The following is a 24,320-nucleotide window of genomic DNA, read 5'->3' as shown; positions in this document are numbered from 1 at the left end:
TGTCTTTTGAGCCTTGGTGTAATAGAGCATATATAGTATTTCCAGCCAAATACACACACAAGCACACACATGCACACACAGAAGGATACAGAAAGGCAGGCAGCCATGCACACATACTCAACCCAAACAGGCAGCCAAGCACAAATAGCGCACACTCTGGAGGAACATTTTATCTTCCTCAGATTCAATATGTCTCAGGTTTTCAGACTAGGACCCAGAAAGTCCAGGCAAAAAACTGCATTTTCTGTCCTATACTATCTATTGTAACTCCTTCCTTTTTTCCTGCAGCTTCTTTTCTGTAGCACAGACCTCCTGCTAATAGGACTGAGATAGGATTTCTCTCTGTGACTTTCTATTTATAACAAGTTGATAATTGTGCAATCACTGTTTTTACTAATTTGCAAGTAATGTTGTTAAACGTAATTTAAAGACAAACTAATAACATGCGTGAATATGTTCTGTTACAACTATTATTAGACCCAAGATTAAAAACAAAAACCTGTTTGATCTAAATATGTACCAGAGATGGATATTGTCTGGTCTTGAATTGATATTAATTGGTTCCTGATTACTCAGATTCATAATACTGTAATGATCCTTGAGTAGTCATTATGGCTATCAGTATTTGAATATCATTCATTCATTCAGCATTTACAGGTAGACTATCATTAAATTAGTTTTTCCTGACATACAGTCAGCCATCTGCTAATAACGATGTTTTTTTACATTGCGCAACTCCATCATGGTTGTGTTTCCATCATGAGGACTGTAAAGCAGGCAGATTAAAATGCTACGAAGAGGAGGCTGAATGTAGTTGTGTAACAGGGGTAACATAGGGGACCCAAATGGGATGAAATGCTGTATATATTCAGTGTTTCACTTTCTGACCAAAGCAACTGCAGCTCCACCATCACTAGAGCCAGTCCATTAAACCTGATTCAATAAATATATTCCTGTTTTTGGAGGTCTGGCTGCTGGTGAATGCTGGTGAGTGTCGCGTCACTAAAATAAGAACAGCTGTCCACCTTAAAAGTCATCCCAACTTAAGTGAGCTTAGGTTGCAGTCATTGGCTGCGGTCTTGAGGAGCATTTATTCAACGCTAATAATAAACTGTACACAATGCTACGTTCACAGCTATTGATACTCACGGTCACACAAAAAGGTTCTCTTTCTCTCTCTTTGCCGACCACATACTAGCTAATATTATGCTATTAACCCCACTCGTTAACCCCGCTACATTGACCCAGATTGACGGATCGTTACATCCTTAGTACCAGCCATCGATCTCACAATCTTCTCTTTCTCCCGATGGACTATTAAAAGTATACCATGATCATATTAAATAAAAGGCACACTTAACACTGGTGTGTCTAGTTTAAATTAAGGAGGATTATTGATGAGAGTATCGATAGGTATCGATACAGATAAGCAGTATCGGTATCAATACCAGTTGGGATAAGCAATGAAACAATTACTCACCCAGTCTTGGCAAAGTTGGTCCAATAGGTCATGACCACAGCACTGAGCATGACATCATTCTTTGAGAAGTTACAGGGGAAAAGATCAGTGGGACCAATCATAGGAATTCCGAAAACATAGGGCACCTCGTCCCCGTGGGCGGCATCTGACCAGGCGGGCTTCATCAGGCTCTGGCAGTGGTGGTAAAAGGCGTAGAAGTAGGTGGGTGAGCCGTAGCGAGCGTGAAGATCAGCCGTCACCACGGAAGGCTCCACCCACTGGTGGTCGGTGAACAGAGCCACCAGCGTCTTGCGCCTGGTCTCTGGATTGTCTCTGTCGGCCCAGTCGGTGTACATGAACTTAATGGTCTCCCTCAACGTGTCCTTGCCCTCCGGGTACCCGTACAGACTGTCCACAAAGTCTGACACAGAGAAGTCAAAGTCATTTCCTGACACGCCATCCTCTGAATCCACCACGTTCTCCACAAACCGCAGCCCTTCGCCCTGGTTGACCCCCAGCATGATATCATAGTTGAGGAACTCGCCCTGCTCCATCAGGATCTCTGGGTCGTCAGGGATAACATCCCCATCAATTACAGGTCCAAAGGCCACGTGGTACCTCGCTGGTTGTATGTCCTGCTCCACCAGCTCCCTGGAGCTCTTCTTCCTCAGGCAGTCCACCATGTCCAAGGTGTCCAGGACATTACAGCCCACCTTCTCAGCCAGGAGACGTGTATACTTGACCGGCTGGTAGTTTACCGCCCAGCTGGAGAGGGCTGACCCACTCTGAATGATGGCTCTGTGGAACAGACCTGCACAAGGAAACAGGAAGAAGAGACAGGATGATGTTCAGTGTGTCACTACTACGGAGGGTAATTCAGTTATGTGCTACACCACATGATTGTTAATTTTGTTGCTGCCATGATGAAAAGGGGTCTGTCAGCTCCACAGTTGATAAGAATAACAGAGGCCAGACAGAACAATAATGGAATCATGGCTTTGATAATGAATGTGCAGATGGCCTGGACAGCTCGCAGACATAGAAGGGAATCAGTACTCTGTCTGTCATCTTTCCTTCCTCCATCCATCTCTATATGCTCTCTTGATATTAATCCCTGTATGTTTGTCAGGAGCAGATGCTGCGTCGATGGGTCCATACCCAAGAATGAAGTCCCGTTCTTGTATGAAATGCAGAAATGCAGTAAATCCAATTTAAGTGTTCTTGAATATATAAAAACTCTGCACACATGCCATCCCCCCTGTTAATGTACTTTTCAAAGTAGCTTGAATTGGAAGAAGCTCAAACACTGCAATTATAGACACAGATGCTCCCTTTTCGCAGTCATTACATACACACACACACACACAGCACCTCTGCATCAGTTATGCCTTGCGCATGCAAGTTAAAAGTCATTTTTATCTAAAAAGATCACTACATTCTACGGCCTGTGGCTGGATTGATATAAATAAAACCAGACTCCTACTCCCTACATATGCAGAAGGAATGGAACTGCACATATTCACCTGGCAATACAATGCAACATGGTGGCACACAATGAAAGTCAACAGACCATCTATTACATGAATCTACATAGGCGCTTAGTGTTTGTGCGTGGGTGGGCTTTAAAGGGGGACGGAGGGGGTTCAGAGACGAAGGCGAACAAATCTGCTAATCAAATTAAATTACATTTTAGTCGCAGTGCAGTATGAAGGAAATCTTCAATGACTTTTCCCCACAAGGAACAGATCCCAAACAACAAACATCATTTCCTCAGAAATAATTGAATTGCTTCCCCTTTGAAAAAAACCCTCCTTCCTCCTTACAGACAGTAGAGTGAAGGTGACATGGTATCCCCTCTGTCTCGGGGGCCCTCCCCCACGTCGTCGCCCATGCCTCGCAGTCTCTGTTTGACAGCACCACTCATAGGTTCCTCCTGATAGGGTTTTCAAAATCACGAGTGCTGTTTTACCAATCTCAAAGAAAATCAGAGACCACTTCACCATTCTTCTTTATTGCTCATGGCGCTTTCACTGCCAGAGTCTTGAAATACCGCTGAACTCATGATATTGAAAGCCACAGTAGATGAAATGCTCCAGAAATGGCACGCATTAAAGCGTAGAAGAGTCAATAGACGATCACACATTTAAGCCACAAAGACTAGCAGAGAAATATATACAGGCCCGTAGACTCAGTTTGAGATATTTCAGCATCAGTGTGGGTGGCTGTGTTCAAGTCTTTGTGTTTATGAGGTAAACAGCAGACTTAAGTGCCAAATATATCACTTTGGTAGTCTTAATCAGAGGCGGCGGGGGGCTTATTTCTTCTTGGCGAAGATGAAGCGTTTATTTACAGAGCTATTTACATTTATTTGTTCGCAAGTAGTAAGTAGAATTAATGTGTTTGGGTTAGTGAAATGTTTCTGTGGTGAGTGTGTTTACTGGTATAAGCCAGAATCTGTGTATTTGAACAATGAGTTTGGGTCTGAATGCGGCTTGCTGTTGGCAGCGAAGATTTCACAACATGGCCGAATATACATTTTTGATTTAACCGGAATGAAAGTAATGTTTCTGTTTTTCTGTTCCTGCATCATTTTACGTGGAAGAGCTTGTCAAATCTCTGTGGCCCTGCCGGGACGCTGACCTTCGAGCTGTCCTGTGGATGTGCGTCTCTGCAGGACGGTGGCCCGTGCCGTGTCCCAGGGAGCTGAAGCAGATGTTGAGGGTTTCACCCACTTGGAAGCATTAGAGGGGCAGCCGCAAGATGAAAGATGGCTGCTCAGAGGCAAAGAGGGGGGCTGGGGCTTAATCCTGCAATCCCTCCCCTCTCTTCCTCCTCTCCCCTCCCCTCGCTCTTTAGTGGTATTGCCTCTCTTCACATCTCAACTCAAGATTGCGCTGTGCAAACAGAGCCAGTCATGGTGCAGGGAGTCTGTCCAGAATCCCAAAGCCGACAATCCACAGCCACTTTCTAAATGTCTTTGATCAGAAAGTTGTTCTAGGAAAACGTTTGCCAGCAGAGCAGCTCTTGTGATTGGCAAGGTGATTTTGACAGACATACGTATATCAAATCCGTTTGCCGTAATTGAGGAGTGCGGCTTGAATGCAACTAGGCTTGCTCAGGTGTCTGTCTGAACCCACAGTTGGCTGACTGCTGAGGAGGCTGCAGCCGGTTTGACAACGTTAGATTTATCTCCCGCTTTGGTTGATGAAAGGGAGGACGAGTGACTGAGGCTTTACTATTGTTTGTCGAGAAACATATAAATCCAGCGCACATGAGCTGTCACCGGACTGATAAATATGCATTAGAGCTGTGTGTGATGAGCCCCACTGGGGGAGGACGCTCACGGGGGAAGGTCAGGGAGAGAGGAGAGAAGAGCACAGGCTTTCTCACCCACTGAGGAAATCCACTAATTATCCACACTGGGAGGTGAACATGTGTGTCTGTGAGTGCACGCGTGTGCACGTATGTATATTTATGCTGACGTTGATAGATAAGACACAGAGATGATGAATGGATCGACAGACGACAGGCATCATCATGATAGGGGTTAACCATTTGTGACATTGCTTTGTCTTCAGTATCGACTCACATCCTGAAATAATTAACAGGAAGGGCATGACGCAACACCATCAACACGTGTGTCACGTTCATACCTTGCATGTTTTACTTTGTAAAAGCAACAGATAGCCCTATCATCATTTGCCCGTGTTTGACATGCGAGATTCCGACACCCAAACTGCGAGCAGATCCATCAAACCATAGTGTTGCTGGCAGATTGAGGTCACGCTGAATTATGACTGGAGCTCCGAGGTAATCACTCATTGGATCCCTGCTAAAATGCTGTTGCGTCGCTCTGCAGCCGGTTTGCCGACCTCGACCGCGCTGCCCTCTCACTAGACACCTGTTAAACGAGCATGCAGTTCAGGCCCTGGATTGGCTGAGTTGCCCGCGAAGATAATTCACGTTGATAGGTAAAGAAAAAAAAAGCTTGACCTTGAGGGTATGACGACCCCCATATTGGTGAGAGAGCCAAAATCCGCACAAGCTCAAACAAACACAGTTCAGGCCACGTTTTGAAAACGGCAATATGAATGACATGCTGACAAACAAGCCAATGCACTAGTGGAGAGAGAGTAACATGACATGGCTGGATCCCTGCTAATGTATTACGTGGCAACTACGGGCATGTGTGAGTGTTCAGTCCGTGTTAATGGACAAGGATGTTCTGTTGGTGACGATGCCAGTAAGCTCCGTAAATGACTGTACTTTGTAATCTGGAACAGCTGGCAGAAATCACTGAAGCATCAGCGGTGAGTTTTATCACTCTGGCCCGGAAATAAATGTGACTGTAATATGTATGCTGCATAAACCACTACAAGCTCAACAATGTCCTCCACATAAAAAACTAAAAACTTTACAAAGTCTATCAGATGACCTTGAAAGTTTAGATTGGCCAAGTCTCATTTTATAGGTCAGTGATTCATTTTCTTAACAGCATTCATCATGACTTTAAGAGGTAATAGGATAGAAAATATGTAAAGCAGCAAAATCTTATCGGAATTCTTCTCAGACACATAAAAGCCATCGCAAGAGAGAAATAACGTGGCCACAGGGACACGTCCCCCCCCCACACACACACACACTAGACTGTACTAGACTACATGCCTTTTCCTTGCCTTTCAAGCCTTCCTCCGCTCTCTGCTCTGTTTTTCTATCTCTCTCCATGTCTCTTTTTCTGAGGGACCATGCTGAGTCCCTCCCTGCTGATTATTAGACATAAGCTCACGTTCAGCAGAGCCTGAATCCTCTGAGCCATCTTACCTCCACCATCGCTTCACTGTAACCAAATCTCCACAGACCCGTGGACTGTGCAGAGCTCCCTCTGTTGCAAACATTTCTCTCCGTCTACAGTCAAACTAGGCTAGCACACTTAATAAATGTTGCTCTGCCTCTGTTGCTTCATTTCACTCTTCTTCATTTTCTCTTCCTCAGTGCTTCCCATTCTTTCCTAGTTCTCTTTCATGAATCCACAGTGTTTCTATTTATCCAAATGATAAAGATATATAAAACACCTGATATATTTAAATCCAGCTGGGAGATGCACACTCTTACACATTTTGCCTAATGGTACATCCTTGGCCACTTGCAGTCTCATAACACAGGGTTAAAGCTGCTGTCTCCATGGCTACAGCCTACAGTACCACAGGCTGCATCCACTTAAACACAAGTGCCTCTGGTGTGATCATGCATTAGTCCATGGATAATTTCACATTGGTCTGGCAGCCCTGAAACAACACAGACATTGTTTTTTTGTTTCATAAAAAGTTCTGCCCAATATCGGACTCATCGACTTCAAAACCAACGAACGGGCTGATGGAATCAGGAAAAGGGCAACGCTTTCCTTTCTGAGACAGCAGTGTCTTTGAATACGCTTTGTGGATTCCCTCAGGCTACAGGGATATACTGTAAATTAAAGCATGTGTGTGTGTGTGTGTGCATGAGCTTTAATCCAAGCATGGCTCTTATTTGCTGTACTTGTTTGCTTCATTTTTTTTAAAAATGACATACAATGTCCCCAACAGGACTCACTACTTACGATTCATTGTGTGCACGACTTGTTTTCTTGCTCTTTTATGACTGTTCTCGTTACCTGGCTTCACATATCTCCTCTGAACCAGATTTCCACTGGACTGATTTCATAACAAATGATCCAAAAGGATAGCTGCCAGAGAAAATGCATCTTCATCCCAGAAACTGACTGTTTTGTTTTGCATGGATCAGAGCACAAAAGTGAACTGTTGCCTAATTCCGACAAAACTTAAGCCTGTCTTCCATTCCGGGCGGCGTTGTAGCAACATACAAGTGAAGAGCAGTGGACTTTGAGACAGAAGGACTGCCCTGCTCCTGTTTCATCATGTCCATATGGAGACCGTGTTTGAGGGGCTAGTGTTTTCATCAATCAGTGTGAGACATGCTTCATGCCAGCCCTATATAATGTTGTTTGAAGCTGTTGGTCTGCTGCTCCAGCCCCTGTAGAGACTGACTGCTTGCCTGCAGGCTGTGGCTTAGGCCAGATAAAGAGTTTGATCCATGTGGGTGGATGGAGGGAAGAAGGAGGGAATGGGAAAGCAGAACAGAGGAGAGACAAAGAAGGGGAATAAAAGACAAAAAAGGATGGGATGGGAGAGGAAAATGGAGAAGAAATTAAGGTATGAGTATGGAAGAGAATAGAAGATGGAGAATAGCAGGAGGCAAAAGGAGAGGAGAGAAGAGGAGAGGAGAGGAGAGGAGAGGAGAGGAGAGGAGAGGAAAGGAAAGGAAAGGAAAGGAGGATACAAATGACCCCATTGACAAGCTGTAGCCAGGTTGCAGGATCGATGTGTATCTGAGCCCCGCGAGTGTGATATCTCCTACTAATCACGACATGACATCCACTGGTCAATAACACACACTCCAGGCGTCATCATCACATGCAAGCCGGCCTTCCTCGGTCGGCACGCACAGCACAACAGGGCCACTGCTCCTCCTTGACCTCATCAATCTGGCTGCTAATCACAGGCATGCACACCACACCTGAGTCGAACAGTATTTGTAGACTAATTTTCAGAATGTATTTTGGCCTAGAAATTGCCGTAATCGGGGGTCTACCTATCTGCATCGGGACATTTCAGATTAGTGCATGATGTCGTTCGCTGTAAAGCAGATTACATTTAAATTTAAAGTACACTTCTGTGATTGTATACACTTTTTAGCCCTTTGTGTTTTATGGTCCAAATATGCCAAATTGGATATGGTACTGCACGGTGGTGTAGTGGCTAGCACTGTTGCCTCACAGCAAGAGGGCCGCGGGTTCAATTCCCGGTCGGAGCGGTCCTTCTGTGTGGAGTTTGCATGTTCTCCCCGTGGCAGCGTGGGTTCTCTCCGGGCTCTCCGGCTTCCTCCCACAGTCCAAAGACATGCTGCAGGTTAATTGATCTCTAAATTGCCCATAGGTGTGAATGTGAGAGTGAATGGTTGTATGTCCCTACATGTGCCCTCGATGGACTGGCGGCCTGTCCAGGGTGTCCCCTGCCTTCGCCCTATGTCAGCTGGGATAGGCTCCTGCGACCCTAATGAGGATAAGCGGTATTGAAAATGGATGGATGGATATGATACTTTTGGTAGGATAACAATGCTATTTATTCGAAAATCCTATGTGATCCAGTTATGGTGGCCACAGACAGAAGCATACGCTTGAACATGAATCTGTTCACTTACTACCAGCTAAAAAAACATCTTATGACACTTAAATAAAGTAAGGGCAGCTTTTGCTGTACTGTGAGTACTTTGCTGTTAAAATGTGTTTATTCGCAGGGTGCAAGTAGGCTCACCTTTCTTTGGTTGACATTTGGTGCCTGACAAAGTCATGCAGTGTATTTAGCATATACTCTCAGACATACAAATCACGCTACATCTATAAATAGAAACATTGTTATCAAGGAAAAACTACAAGATAGAAAAGTTTCAACAACGGAAGGAGGACATCACTGAACAATGTTCTATCATTATCGATCGTGTGTGCACTTACAATCAAGGCAACAAAATGCCCTTCACTGCATTTACTATTTCTTCCGGTATTTTTGGGCATGTTATCTGTGCATTCTCATGACCACTCATGCCTGAAAATATACAAACCGAATTGATTTCTGTCCTCCTCTTCCCTCGCAGCCTCCCTGCCAAACCAAGAGAAACAGAGAGCCTGCACGGTGAATTTTTCCATTTGCACCCATGCATGTGTCACTAATGCTGCAGACTCTGAAAAGCATAGAATACTATCTCCGTGTCCTTCAACTGCTAGCTCTCTTTGTGCTGTGGCATTCGAAGCAGTATTCACCGAGCTCACGCCACATTGCTGCTGTGCCTAGATTGGCCTGATAGCTGTGTGCGCACAACAACACGCACCGTCGGCGAGCCTTGACTAGGCATCGATGTGGAAATGGGAAGAATAATGAGTTATTACAGGGTTATCTGTGTGTATCTCCATGTCATGACTGTGTAAGCGCCTCTGCTAATCTCATTAGATGGGACAAGTTGTTAAAGATGTTTTCTGATTTCCTCTCTCTTCTCCTGCTGCGTCCACAAATAGATTGCAGATCAGTTCGCTGAGAGGAAGTGCCTTTAGCTCCCAGAGTAACTGGTTTTCATAGGAGAATTGTGGCTGCTGTTCAGTAACCGTGCAAACATCTCACTCCTGTTGTTCCTAAATATATGCACCATATTTTACACCCCATCTGCATTGTATAGCAGCCCCATCGCTTGGTTAATTTTTATATATGCAGCAAGCAGTGACAGCAAAAGATAAAGAGTGCACTCACTTCGAGTACAAATCAGTTGTAAAAATATGTTTCACCGAGCAGGGTCAAAGATATAAGTCACACACAAATATGACAATTCAGCCATGAAATGGCTGAATTGTCATATTGTCATACTTACTAATTGTAAGTCGCTTTGGATAAAAGCGTCAGCTCAATGACATGTAATGTAATGTAATGAAATGTGGAAGGATAGGAAGCTTCTATTCTTGGCGACATCTTGCCTGTGATGGCTAAAACTCCTTTTTTGGACCAAGCAAAGCCACGAAGAGGGCGCAGTTGCATTTGTGACGGACAAATTATCGCAAGTGTACACCCCACTAGGGGGGGGGGGGAATCGGATGAATTCAGAGCAGAGAGAGAGAGAGAAAGAGAGAATGACAGATAACAAGAGAGAGAGACAGAGACAGACAGACCTCGGCCTAACTGCCTAAGTCTTGAAGAAACAGATTAGCTGTGAGCTGTAGGGGTGCAGGAGGTGAAACTGAGATGGATACACACATCTCAGCCTAAAGCAGGAGGTGGGTGGATGCTTATGTCGTACCCTGGTCCTTTTCACATTCTTCCAATACAGAAGATCAATTGCTTACAAGCTTTTGAGTCTGGTGCAGAAAAGGACATGTCCCCAATTTACATCTGATAGTAGCTTACATAGAAAGGCAAACAATTTAAATGTGCACGGTGTTCGTAACCATTTGGGCTTAGCTACACATGCTCACTCTCTAAATATTGACTGTTTCTAGAGGGAAGTTCTACTGCAGCTACACAGAAAATGTAAATGTATTGTATATTATACACCCACATAAATGATACCAGCATGCACACACACACACACACACACACACACACACACACACACACACACACACACACACACACACACACACACAAACACACACACACACACACCTGCAAACATACACATGCTCATATAATTCAGGAAGCTCATTAGGCACCACACACAGAGCACCTAGTAGGCAGCAACCTTTTTTCTCTGTCCTAGAACATCAGCAACTCTTTTAAATCCAAACCACCATTAATGAAGCAGAACCACCCCACTCGAAAATATAGTGCCCTTCCTATTAGAGACAGTCCCCCTGTTACCAAAGCCTTTTAGGGTGTGTGGTCACACCAGCAGCAGCGTCCGAGCTGATTAACTATTGTGCAAAGCACGAACGTGCCAGGCTGGGCTCCAACAGTGTGAACATATTCTTCTAGCTGTGTCTATGACACTCTGTGTGTTCCTCCCTCACAGCGCCTGACACCACTGTTCCCTGCTCTGCCCATTGTGCCAGCCGCCCTGCAGCCAGAAGCCACACAAGCTCGGTCTAATTCAAGGCGGCACACCATGCAAACAGCGGACCGAAATAGGATGGAAACGCCTCGCCCTCATTCTTGGGCACGCATTAAAGATTGAGAGCGAAACTCAGGTCCGGGATGGGACGGTGCCCTGAATGTGATCCCAGCACCTGACTGTGGAATTACCTGCTCAGCGGAAGGCTGCTTTGTTGGTGCCTTTATTGAGTGTGTGTGTGTGTGCTTCTGCCTGTGTGTATGAGTAGCCTGTATAGTGTGTGCTGAAAGAAACACATTTGAAGGATAGCAGCACTGTCACAACAGCCCATCCCTGGAGAGCACTATGCCTGCCTCCCCTGCCTCATTCTTCATACTGTAAACTCCTATTGAGTCAATTACTGTGGCAGTCTCTTTAGTCACCATAGCCACTTACTGCAAGTGGACATTGAGACAATTGGGTTATGACATGTCATACTGTATGTCCATCGGCAGCCGCGTCTCCCAGTAACTCTACTGGAACAAATCAAGTCAACTGGAAATTCCAACAATCAAGAGCTATTTGTGCAGCCTATCTGAACTCAGCATTCGGCCACTGAGCATCGATCTGCTGCAAGTTAGTTCGCTGGCTTGCTGAGATGTTGACTTTAGTCATAAAGATTAAACATCTGTTGACCAAAGTGTTCATCAGTCTGAGATCGTTCATTTCTGCCTCCTCTGAACAAAAGCGTGCTGACTACACACATTTATCTGCGCTACAAACTAGAAAATACATCTTAGCAAGATAAACAGACAGTCCTATGGATGAACTAGGCTGCACACATCTATTTTCATTGTGTCACAGACTGAGAGAGGAGGGAGGAAAGTAGGGGAGGTCATGGGAGGATAAGAGAGGAGGAGAAAGTTAAAAAAGAAAAAAGAAAAAAGCAAGGAAACTCACAATTCCTCAGTGGGTGCTATTGTCCCAGTGGAGTATTCACAGCAGGCAAATGCTCTCTGCATAAGAAAATGGATCTCTGCATGCTAACTGTGACTTTGCATTCATTGTGAGGAAGACACAGGCATTTCAATGCATTGGATGACTCATGCATCCATTTCACATCGCGCTGTTTCTTGAGCTCAATACAAAGGCTCTGAAATGTTTTCATAGTGATTTGGTTGAATTAAACGTCTTAACATCAACATGTTTCTATACATGACATACCAGAGATTCAACTATTTTCCTCCTGAAGTAGATTTGTCAGACCCATTTGTGGCAGTGGGGTGTGGTTAGGCTCGGCTGCAGAGTGGGTGGAGCGGGGGTGTGGTTCAAGGAATGGTGTCGGGACAGGTCTAATCAACCTCAGCTGGGGTGAGGGTTAATCAGCCCAGCTGAGGTTACTGAGTGTGTGTGTGTGTGTGTCTGTTTTTCCCTCAAAAGGAGCAGTAGTGACGGGGAAGGAGAGGCAGTGCGAAAAGAGTACCGTGTTTGTGTGCGATACGCAATAAAAGAACTTGTGTGAACCCCAAATAACCCTTGTTGCTTCGTCTCTTTCTGTCCAAGACTCACGGGATAACGTGAGAGCGTCTACACCATTCAACAACGATATGATGATTATTATTATATTATATCGAAGACGATGACTAAACTCTAAACTAGTTCATGGCTAATAAGCTTCGATGGCTTTCGGAACAGTTTGCTGAAAGCATTTTCATTTAACTGTATTTTGTCCGGCTCCGCCACCCCTCTGTAGGGTCATATTGGCTTATGACGCTCTGCAACTGTAGGTAAATATAAGTCTGTGTATTAGATCTGGGGCCTGAGATGAAATCTGCGAGCTCAGAGAGAGAGATTGCTTTCTGATTAACATCCACATATCCAAGGCCACATCTGGCGGGCCCTATCAAATATACATGGACCTCAGGAAATCATGATATGGCTGCACACCCATTATTTCCTCAAGTCCACAACACATTATTGTTCCTTGTAAGGTGTTTGAAACCAACATTGACATTTACCAACAGTGTGCCAATAAATACGCCGTGGCATCGATCTGTTGTATTAACGTTCGCCAACGTCTTGGTCACCGTCCGATCTCAGGAGGATACCATTTAAGAAATGAATATTGTAACAAAGGCAATAAAGCACGAAGATGACTTGGCTGATATTGAGAAGTGACAGTTAATTTCAGTCACTGGGGTAGCCAGCTGATAACAGATTGATAGTGTCACAAAACGTAATGGACAAGTAATTAATATCTATTGCACAGACTCATTTTGGACACTAATGTATCATATTGAATTTTAGATTACACACAAAAAAACGAAGTGACAGAAAACATCTCAATGTCTGGCGCCGTGTCAAACTCATTTCAGACCAGTCGGCCTAATAACAAGACCTATATACGCTCCCCTTCCACAGCAGCACTCCAGCAATATTCAATTTTGGCAGAACAGAATGCAGTGTATTTTTTTTTATACCTCCAGTCCTTTCTGTCAAGCTATGCAAAGGCCAAATGGGAAATGGTGGCCAGTTTCTTCACCATCTCAAAACCCCAAATGATGTTGGTTGCTTACAGAGGAGTTGGTGGCGCAGGGATTAAAAGGCAGATTAACAGAGAGACAATGGCAGAGGGCACGGAGCTGTGAGCTGCGCTAGGGTGACCCTGCCCCGTCAGCCTCATTCACTATTTATTTGTGCGTCTGTCTGTGTGTGTTAACATACTGCCCATGCTGGCTAGCGTCCTTCTCTTAGCTCACGTTGTGTGGGTCCTTGTGCGTTCACACAAGTCTGCATTCTGGTGAACTCCCCCACGCTGCTCGTGGAGCTGTGCGATCGCCTCGCAAAGCTAAGAAAAGGCATTCAATAGTTGCCTTTCCGCCTCAGCGGTCACACTTCAGATTATCAGTCTTTTTACATTCAAACCAGGTTGTCGGCAGCGGAGGAGAGAAAAGAAGAAAAAAAAGAGGAAAGGAAAAAATTCACAAATCGTGTAAGGGGAGTGCAAAAATTCCTTTCTGAGGTTTTTGTCCCCTTTTCCATGGTAACATGCCTTTCACTGAAATCTGTCGATTTCCATATCTCCCCCTATATTATCTTTTTTTCTGTTGTGCCTCTTGCTGCCAGCGCCAGTAGGCACACAGCTGTAGCCACATGAAATCCCCTGGAGTGGGAGAGTTTGTGGACTTACATGTACAGATGGACTCTCCCTCTGTGTGTGTGTGTGTGTGTGTGTGTGTGTGTGTTTGCTTGTGTGCAGAGCTGAGCCGGTGTAGAGCAGTGTTTGTGCAAGTACGTACATGTTTGTGCAGCATTGATGTGAGTCTGTGGAGATGAGTTATGTGTGTGTGTACGGGCTGGTGTGTGTGTGTGCGTGTGTGTGTGTGTGAGACTCAGTGTGCTCGTCTATCAGTTAGGCTGCATGCTGGCACGCTCCACTTTCTCAATGTCAAGCTAACAGATATTCAACAGCAACTAACGTCACAACACTTGACACATTTCTCACCCGCAGACATTCTTTTCCAGCACACTTTCAGAGTGGCATTGGTCGGCCTTTTGCCATCACTATAGAAAGTGTCATTGTCATCTTCCATCACCACATAGAGAAGTGACACACAGGTCCGGTCTGTATCAGACAGATTAGCTGCTCGGCATGAGGGAAATATTAATCTATATATCAAACAGCAGCAACTTACTTTGGGTTTTAAAGGTCTAATATTAATCTTCTCTTTTCTTTAAATTAAGTGCATTCATTTATGTTTTATTTTAAATGTTATTACTTTTAAAAGTAATACAATTAAATTAAGGATACGCAGAGAAGTTCATCCTTGACTTTGGAAATAGAAATCTGACAAAACAATCCCACCTCAAGGTCTACTCAGGTACCTTCAACCAAATGACAGGTTCTTCATCCATGCATTGGCAAGTAGTCCTTAAAGGTCAATGGATACAAATTAAACAAAGTTCTCATATCAATGGCTTCATCTACGTGAAAACCAATCGAATTCCATCTGTTGATAAGAACGGTTTTAAAACCATTTCACAAAAAGCACAGCTTTCGTCCAATATAAGGACATTTGTAAAATGTATTTTGTGGGTTTTTATAAAGTCTTGCAACACCCTTGTGGGACATTTGAGACTTGGACTAGAAAAGGTAATCAGAAAGACATTGATTTCCTCCCTGAAATCGAGGTCGAGGTCTTTATTATTTTGACAAATAAAATCATTTCTTCCATTTGATGACATAAACTTTTTTTTTTTCTGTGTTCCCGCACCCCATTTTTGCATCGCACAAGTGCTCGTTAGGGACTTTGAGTTGTGATTGCTTCGTCAATGATAATGCCGTTTGATTTAATATGTAATCACTCTATTTTAATGTATTTTCATAGTTATAGTCTATTTAATTTGTATTTAAATGTGAAAATGCATTTGAAATAGTGTGTTGGGGCCATATGGATGAAATCAAATATCACTGTTTATGTCATATTGTTTTTTATTGTTATGTAGTATAAGGAAAAATCCACTTTAGAGTGTTTTGGAGTAAAACAGCAAGACAAGAATGTCTGTTTTTGGCAAATGTAGCAAAATAAATAACTGACAAGTCAAAGCACTTCATCACATTGAGGCAAACATTATTTTAAAAAACCGACAACATTCCTGCTTATTGATTTGCAACATTGCCCACAATGGTCAAATAACAGTATATCATCTCTGACAGTACACATCATTATGGTCCCCAACCTTAATTTAAAAGATTTAAGATACACATATGCCCACCGTGTCTCATTCAGAGTGCTTCCTATGTTATCAACAAACAGTCAAAAGGGAACACTGTCTCATTATCATGGTGGTCTTATAATTGGCCAATGTGGTATTATTATTCACAGGTGAGAATATTTGCTATTCTGTGTACACTATCCCCGAGTGCATTTCCACATGACAGCAGCATCTACAGTTGATGTCATTTACTGTAAATAGCTTGGAGCATATCAGTTCTACCACACATTGTTCCCCTCCACGCGTCTCTGTGCACTTTGTTTGCCTGCATTTCTGCACAGGGAATGTTAGCGACAGGCCTGTGTTTACTCAATGAAGTCCCTCCATGGTAACATGTTTTCCCGTTTGAATTTTAATCAAACACAGGCCACCCTCTTTCAGCCAGGGATGTGTTTTGGTTGTGACGGGGGTGCAGTGTTTCTGGCTCTGATCTGTAGCTGTTCCCATAAACACCATCAGATATTCACAGTGCCAGCTCGGATGTCGCAGCTTTTTCTCCTCCTCTTCTCCAGCTTCATCAGTTTCGACGCAGAGAAATAGAGTGGTGCTTTTGGGTTACTGACAAATTACGGCAGCACAATCTACAGTGTTTGAATAATTTAAAACCGTACCGCTTGGGGAAATTTGCACAAAAAAAGTTAACCTACACACCAATCTAACCCCTTCTGTCTTCGGGGTTTGAAGCAGGAGGTATCATCCGACGGTCCTCTGGGATTGTGTAATCTTGTATCTTTCAGAGGACCATGTTTTGGAATCACAAACGCTGGTGGTTGTCTCAGAGGAGAACTCAGGTGTTCATACACCTCATGTCTTTCCCAGGAGGTCAGGGTGAGAGATCTAGGTGGGTTGGATAGGTAGTGTATTCACCCAGGGAGGATTTATTCCATATAGTGCTCTAATAGAGACCAGAGGGAGAGGAGGAGTAGTAAGAGGTGGTCGGGCAGCAGCAGAGTGGCGCTGTTTCCCATAGAGTCTCCCTCCCCTCTCCTAATGAGCAATCTATTAGCAGCTAGGGGACGGATTTAGGCAGTTAGGCATACGGAGAAGGCTGGCTAACAATGCAAGTGGTTAGCTAAACAGCTGTTCTCTCTCTGCTGCCACCTCCCATCCCCGGCTAATGAAGCCTTCACCGATGAGCGGGAGTCCCGGGACATGCGGTAGAACTGCCACAGACACCCTGACAGGGAATCTTAGTCACTCACAGGCCTCATAAAAAAGTCTGTGCGGAGGATAGCTTCATCGATAGGATAACCAAGGCTCCAATTACAGAGTGGCTCCAAGGGGAACCCTAAGAATAGCACATTGGGCAGAGAAGATATTTTTATGAGCACTATGCGCGGCTCTGTGTTTGGAGATTAAACACTCTTTTGCATTGTTTTTATCCGAGTGCAAAACAGCAGACGCCATGATGCCTTTCATAATATATAATAAACAGATCGCTGCGATGACTTTTGTGAAATGTTGCATTGCTACACTTCATTATCCTCTACAGTGCAAGAAGTGTTCGCAGTAATGGGCATCGATCAAGATTAGTGGCATGCCATATGGTTATGTCCACATTTGAAACACTGCGGAGGATGCATGCTCTCCACACAGCCTTCACTTAAACAAGGAGAAATGTCTCAGGAGCGATGCCTACTTTTCATTGGATGAAGTTGATGCGGCATTATGCTTTACTAGCAAAAAGCTGCATTTGTTCTAGTTAAATGTGGAGTCTGTCAAAGGCGTCATTGTCTGACGACGGATCAGGTCACCTTCAAATGATACATGCGTTAACTTTGCATGCCGTAGTTGTGCAGTCGCTTTAGCTGTCAAGGCTGCTGCACGGTTGAAATGAAAAGCTGTTCTGAACGTGGGATTCTGAAAGTCTACACTTATACTGTATCTTCTCAGCAATTAGCAAGGTGTGCTTAGGTGTGTAAATAGGCAGAGTTTCCAGTACTCTATTTCTTTTTTTCTTCATTCCTCACACAGCTACTACGCCTGCCACTGTGTTGAATACTAAACTGCTCATCATGAACAGCTTTGAGGAAGCGCTTTCCTTTTCGTGTTTGCTTTAATCTGCATTTGTTAGCTCACGGATATCATAAGAGTCGCACTGGGAGTTTGGTTTTACGCCTACATTCCTGTTCGAACCTTTCATCTAACAGATAGCAGCCTTACTGGTTTCTGATCCACTTCATGGCGGCGCTTTGTCAGCAAACACTTCCTCGGCACTTCCTGCAGCTGCTTCACAATAAAAGCTTCAGGCTGCATAATAAATTTTGTAGCCGATGCGATTTTTCTTGTTCCTTGATTGCTGTTTGTATGCCGGCCATTGTTATTCTACTGAAATCATCTGGGACAAAAACACCTTCATGGAATCTGACCAATGCAGTGTAGATGTAGTATGAGATTACAGAAATATATATTTTGATGGCATATGTTTTTGATTGTTAAAAAATGAGACAATCATTGTGAAAAATTGTTGCATGTTTATTATTAAAAGTTATTATAGGGGAATTATTCAGCAAATCACCAGCTGTTTATGAACTCAACTAACTAACTAAAATAACAATATTGCTTATAATTGGCACCAAATTACATAATTCTATCCAGAAAAGTCCCAAAAAATAAAGTGTTGCAATTTCATCTCCCATCTCTAAATATTTGTTCAAAACCTTCTCCATGCTACAAATCAAAATTCAATTATGTTTAAAAAAGCCATCAGTTAGACATTAATTTTGACTGTAGAATGAACAAAGTGCAAAGCTACAGAACCCCCAACATTACCGAAAAAAACTCACAAGGATGTGATCTCAGTGTTGCCTTTGTGTCTTCAGATAAGATTCTGCAAAAATCTGACATTTTCACATCCTACACATGAGGGCTGTAAGGTGCCCTTGAAGGCCTTTTCTGCTAAGCTGCTGCACCAAGTGTTGAATTGTGGCTCTAAAGATAGCCAAGAACCTTGGAGCTACACATTTTGATATAGATAATGCTGCAACAGGAATTTTGGGACATTTCTTTGGAGGCAGAAGAAAGTGAGATTTCTATCTGACTAGGAAACACAGTACAAAAGGAATCCCGGAGCTGCTTAGGTTTATGACTTCTCTTGTTTATAATCGAATGCCTATATTTTAGTCAGCTTCTCCCCCCATCTTAGAACTAGTTGTTTGGAAAACGTGGGAACGATTACATTTGTCACACGTGGTCGGTCGTGCAAGATAGTTTTGTTAAAAGCATGGAGGAAGATTGTCAAACTGCATATACTGTATGTCTTTTCAGTCTGCAGCAGCAGGTAGCCTCTCCGTTCAGGTATTAAACAAATATGAGCACTATAACTTGACGTTGAGTTTCCTATCCAGGAGAAGGACATTATCTTATTATAGCACCTTTGCAATATTGTTTTCTGACAGTTGCATTCGCATTGGTGAGTAACTCCCTTTTACCACTGAAAAAGATCTATAGTGTATGTTACCTCTCGAAGCTAAAAATCTATTACAGCCTTGCGGCCCTGAAAGCTAAAGATTTAGACTTTTTGTCAGGTTGCACAATGCTGGCCCTTTATCGTAGAGGTTTCTGCTCGTCAGCATGTTTTGCAGAAGTTCCTCTCATTGGGGATTTAATTGTGCTCAGACTATGCAAATTTCACAGCTAAGGTTTGCACTGCCCAGAATTGAATGTCTTGGTAGGCAGGCTACAGCTTGTGGCTGCGTGTGCACACACGCGGGACAGTTGGTATACATGAATTCCATTCTCCATATCACACCGTTGTATGCTCTCACCCAGCATATCCCACCACCTCAGTCCATACAGCAAAGTAATTGGACTGATGTTTTTTTTCTATGTGACATTTCTTATCACACGTTGGAAAAAACAATTTTCTTTCCATATCATTCTGTCTGTAAGCAGAGACTGTAGCAAGCAGGCTCTGTGTAAACAGAATGATATACTCCTGGATGCCTATAATCATGCAGTAAGTATTTTTTCTTCTCTGTGCAGAAGAAGTGGTTACGGCAGAATTAAGTGAGCCCAAAGTCATACATTTCCTATTTTGAAAATAATTGAGAAGTTTCCAAAACACCAAGTTTAAAAAGTCTGGTAATGTTACCTTCTCGCTGCAGAAGATGTATATAAATCACATGTTATGCACACCTCTGAAATTGATTGAGTTCTCTTTCTGGTATTCATGCAGAGGCACTGCACACTTTTCTCTCAGCAGGGATAAACAGATGTATGGAAAGTCTACCACTGATCTGGCTCGCCGCAGAGGAGTGCTGTCAGCAACGACAAGCAAACACAGAGTGCTCGTGATCATCACTAAAGGGCAAAGTTCAGCTAATTACACTGTAGTTGTTCATCTGGCAGACAAACAGGGAGAACAGTCTATTTAACAACACATCTAGCTGGCTGTGTTTCCTTGTGCGGAATGCCTAATGAATAAACTCTTATACAACCGTGGGTAAAAAAAAGAGAAGAACATTTTAATGTGTAGTGAAGAAGACGGTGTAAAAGAAAAGATGGATAAACAGGATGAAATGTGAAAATAGCGAAAGGGAAACTAGTGAGTGGTGGCAGAAATTGGGCCAATATGTGTGGAACAACAGGGAATAAAGGAAGGGTGAGAAAGAGAGGAAGATGGAGAAGGTGTGAGAGGAGGAGGGAGGTCAGTAGAGATGTGGAGATGGGCGGAGGAGGAGGGGGAGAGATGAGCCCCCAATGCTCAGCTGTCAGTGCTTCCTCTGCAGGTGGGGCAGGAGGAGTGCCAAGTCCCTCTCTCCCACTCACACAGACACCCATGCATCACTCTATAATGGATGCTTTACACTGGTGCCAGGGAGAGAAAGACTGAGGCAGAGAGAGGGAGACATGGTGAGAAGACGAAGGAGAGACATGGGGGAGGGTGGGTACTGGAAAAGAAAGAAAGATACAGCTATGAGCAACAGGGAAAAGGAGCTGAGGAAAATTCCACAGAGATTAAGGCAGTGGAGTCGAGGAAGCAGGAAAATGGAGAGACAGAAAAACAGATAGACGCAAACCTCCATCAAGCTATTAGACCAATTAAGAGAGGAAACAGACGAGACTGTCTGGAAGCAATATGATGCAGCTATTGGTTTAATTGATCTAAAGCCTAACAGGATCAAAGAATGCCAGCCAACCAGGAGCTGCAGCCACTGTCCCCCCCCTACGGCATCCTACTGTCACTGTCCATTAGGAGGTGTATGCATGCGCCCTTCACAATGATTTATCAAGAATGATTCATGGATAGCATCAAACTGAACTAATGACTTGCCAGTGTCTTCACTGGGGATTGCAGGTCATCAACAGATGACATATTCTGTAGTCGCCTCGTTCATCAGCTGCGATTAGATTCCAAAAGCAATCTCAGCGATACATCACCAGATGGGTCTCATTGTATTGTCTTGGAGAATATTGCTGAGGCAGCCCATGTGTGCCACATGTCGCTCAAGCTGCCGAAGCCCATTCGTACGGTCGTGGTTTCGCTACAGGTATTTGCAATGCTCTGAGATATTACTTGGGTTGATAGAGGCACGGATTTACTAAAGTACTCAATTATCCCCTGCTTCTTTCTCTGACCTGCTGCTCGGCTCTTTAACACCTATAACGCCATACTTTATAGGCTCAACTACCTGCTGCAAGCAGAGACAGACTGATGGCTGGACTACCTGAATGAACTGCCATCATCGTTTTCAGGCCATTTGTCAATTCTTCATTCCTCCGCTCTCTTCTGCCTCGGGATAGGTAAAGCTGCCTCACTCTGATGGACAGCCCAACTCGATATTATTTTCTAGAGTGTTACCTCAAACTGGCTAACTGACCTCAGTGGAGTCATCTTTAGCCCAACAACACACCTCCCACCCCATATTCTTCTTCTGCTCAATGCAACTTTGGCTTAATTTTCTCTTTGCAACCTTGAGGAGAAAACAAACTTGAATTAGGTCGTTTCCAATTTCCTACGAGTCCAAAGGAGAGAAATGCTTTTTAGTTGGCGACTAATTCTCCATCTTTAATATAAAGCAATTTTTTTTCTCTGCTCTACAAATTCAAAGACACTGCTGTTCAAAGAGTGACTGGAAAATGCCACAAAAGCCACTTGTTAAAAGCGGTTTGCTTTTTCCACACAATAACGGCCACTTTATATGGCAGACAACAAAGCCGAATAGTCAGCGTAAATAAATACAAGCATTCTTGCTCCGCAGAGATGGCATCCCCCTGGTTTAATTATCGCTCTTGTCAATCGAGGTGGAAGAATACGGCACCTGACAAGGCGCGTCCCCATTCTCTCATCTCGCATAGGCGTTTTTCACACCCTGGGATGCACATACACCCTTCAGCAAACAGCCAAATCAAACCTGGAGATGGAGGCGTTCTGTTGCCCCAAACACTCATGTAACTTTACAGTGTCGAGTTGCTGAATGCCTTTGACATCTCAGAAATAGGGTCTATTCAACTTCGACAATTGTCCCTGGTTTTTCTCAAGCACTAGGCATTTGCACAACAATGGCAGCTGAATCGCATATGAATAAAATCCCAGGGATGTGGTTATGCAGCTATCTTTCCCCGTGACTTCAATTCACATTCCAGCTCTTGCAACGTGCCTTTATTCGATGCTTAAACTCTACAGGAGATGGATGGCTGCTACAGGATGCCTGAGCCCGCAGAAAAGACAGTGGCACCAAATATGGATGGATTGCACATCCATATCTGTACGTTGAGAGACCAGCATGGGGGTATTAAGGAGTGGGGGTATGCAGCCCTGTAGGCCGTTCCACAAGGAAACCCTCCCACGGGTCTCGTTTCAGAGAAGAAACCCATATTGGTTATTTTCAAAGGTCAGAGCCAGATATAACATTACAGTTGAAGCAGTGATGTAGAGTAACACTCACACACTCTTCATCTATATGGTTTATATGGTCTTCTGGTTTCCTTCCCCACTCCGTGAGATAAGGTAATTTAGAGCAGCATTTCACATTAGCCCTGGATTACCTGTCGATATCTCAAGGTACAGCAATGAATGAGTACACACATTCTTAAAGCCCCACACAGACGCACAATTCCCAGCAGCCTCACTACAACCGTTTGTTTGTACTGTTTCCTCTCAGGACAACTAGGAGCCTGCATGTACACGTAACTGATTGTCGGAGCAGAGGTTAGGTGCTCGTGGCAATGCAGGCTTTAAATCCCACCACGGCAGCATTGTATCGGCAAGATTGACAGAGGCCGATTGATACGAGTTCCAATAAACATTGTTGCCAGTCTTACTCAAGTCCTCTATAGGTCCACGAGATAAATGCAATAACAAGAGGGCCCAGACAACACTTTACAAGGAGGTCTGGTCCCAAACCTTCTATGTGATGTCACACTCAAAGCCATTTAACCCTCACATTGTAAGCGATTCAAATATAATTGATGCATATAGTCATGGATAATACCATCCAAGAAGATAACCAGCACATATTCACATGTGTTGCTCTGGAACTCATTTTTGTTTTCAAGTAATGTTTCAAAGATTTATTGATTATCGATAATTCTCAGTCAACCGACTAATAGACTAATTGTGTCTCCAGACATGTCAGCACTACACATATATTATAGATAATACACAAAGTTGCTTTAAAGATTATAAGTAGTGCTCATACTAATACACATTATAACTACTTTGTATGAATAGACAGAGCTCTGAATATATGTGTTTGAAACTGAGGAGGAAGAGAACTTACTTAAAATTAAATAAGAAATGAAGCCTTCGCTGTAACTGAATACTGTTCGTCTGACTTTTATACACAAATGTGTAAAGCCGGAACATGTGAAAGTGAGGCAGCCTTTGGGTTAATGAAGCAATTGATACGATTAAGAATCTTTTTTTGCAAACATGGATTTATTTGGGGTCCATATTATGAAATATTTAACCTAAACACATGATTTAACATGTTACACATTCTCATCATTCTTGTTAAGTTAATTCCTACTCCTTCATCACTTCTACTTATTTGCCTCTGTATCAATATCCATTCTATATGAAGTATGTGTTATGTTTATACAACAGAAGAAGGAGTTATGTCTTGATGACGTGGGGGAGAAAAGTGCTGAAAAATTTGCTGAATGTTGCTGTGTGTAGCTTATAATGCTATCCATGACACTAAAGTCGAACCAGCGCAAACTCAGTGACACAATTCTGATTTATTGTCGATGAATATTACAAAGTGAATAATAAAATCAAGATAAATGTTCAGTTTTTGTTTAAATAAGTCTTCTTCAAGTTAAACGTGAGATCAAATGTATCCATTGAATAATCCTTTACCAACGTTGCTATATTATTTCACCAACTAATCCTCTCATATATGCAAGTCTAAATTTGCGACGCATCTGAGTTTTTTTTTTGCCAGCCATTTTGCCTTCAGATGATTCACTGACTGCACATAGAGTACTTGACCATACTTGATCATAAAGTACACGG

At 43.4% G+C, this 24,320-nt stretch overlaps 1 protein-coding gene across 10 annotated transcripts in view; it reads right to left on the bottom strand.

The window, feature by feature from the left end:
- nlgn3a (neuroligin 3a) overlaps positions 1 to 24,320 on the bottom strand; it is a 91,131-nt gene that overhangs the window by 9,015 nt on the left and 57,796 nt on the right. For 7 of the 10 annotated variants that reach the window (XM_034543320.1, XM_034543321.1, XM_034543317.1 and 4 more), the window contains one exon: positions 1,481 to 2,270. In XM_034543320.1, coding sequence (XP_034399211.1) covers positions 1,481 to 2,270 — 790 coding nt within the window. Of the gene's footprint in view, positions 1 to 1,480; positions 2,271 to 5,011; positions 5,026 to 13,563; positions 13,572 to 24,320 lie in introns of all 10 variants that reach the window. The other 3 variants (XM_034543324.1, XM_034543323.1, XM_034543325.1) reach the window with 1 other exon arrangement.

This window comes from Cyclopterus lumpus, chromosome 10 (assembly GCF_009769545.1).
Source record: "Cyclopterus lumpus isolate fCycLum1 chromosome 10, fCycLum1.pri, whole genome shotgun sequence".
Lineage (NCBI taxonomy): Eukaryota > Metazoa > Chordata > Actinopteri > Perciformes > Cyclopteridae > Cyclopterus > Cyclopterus lumpus.
Note: the sequence above shows the minus strand (reverse complement) of the source record. Positions and strands in the feature narration are given on the sequence as shown.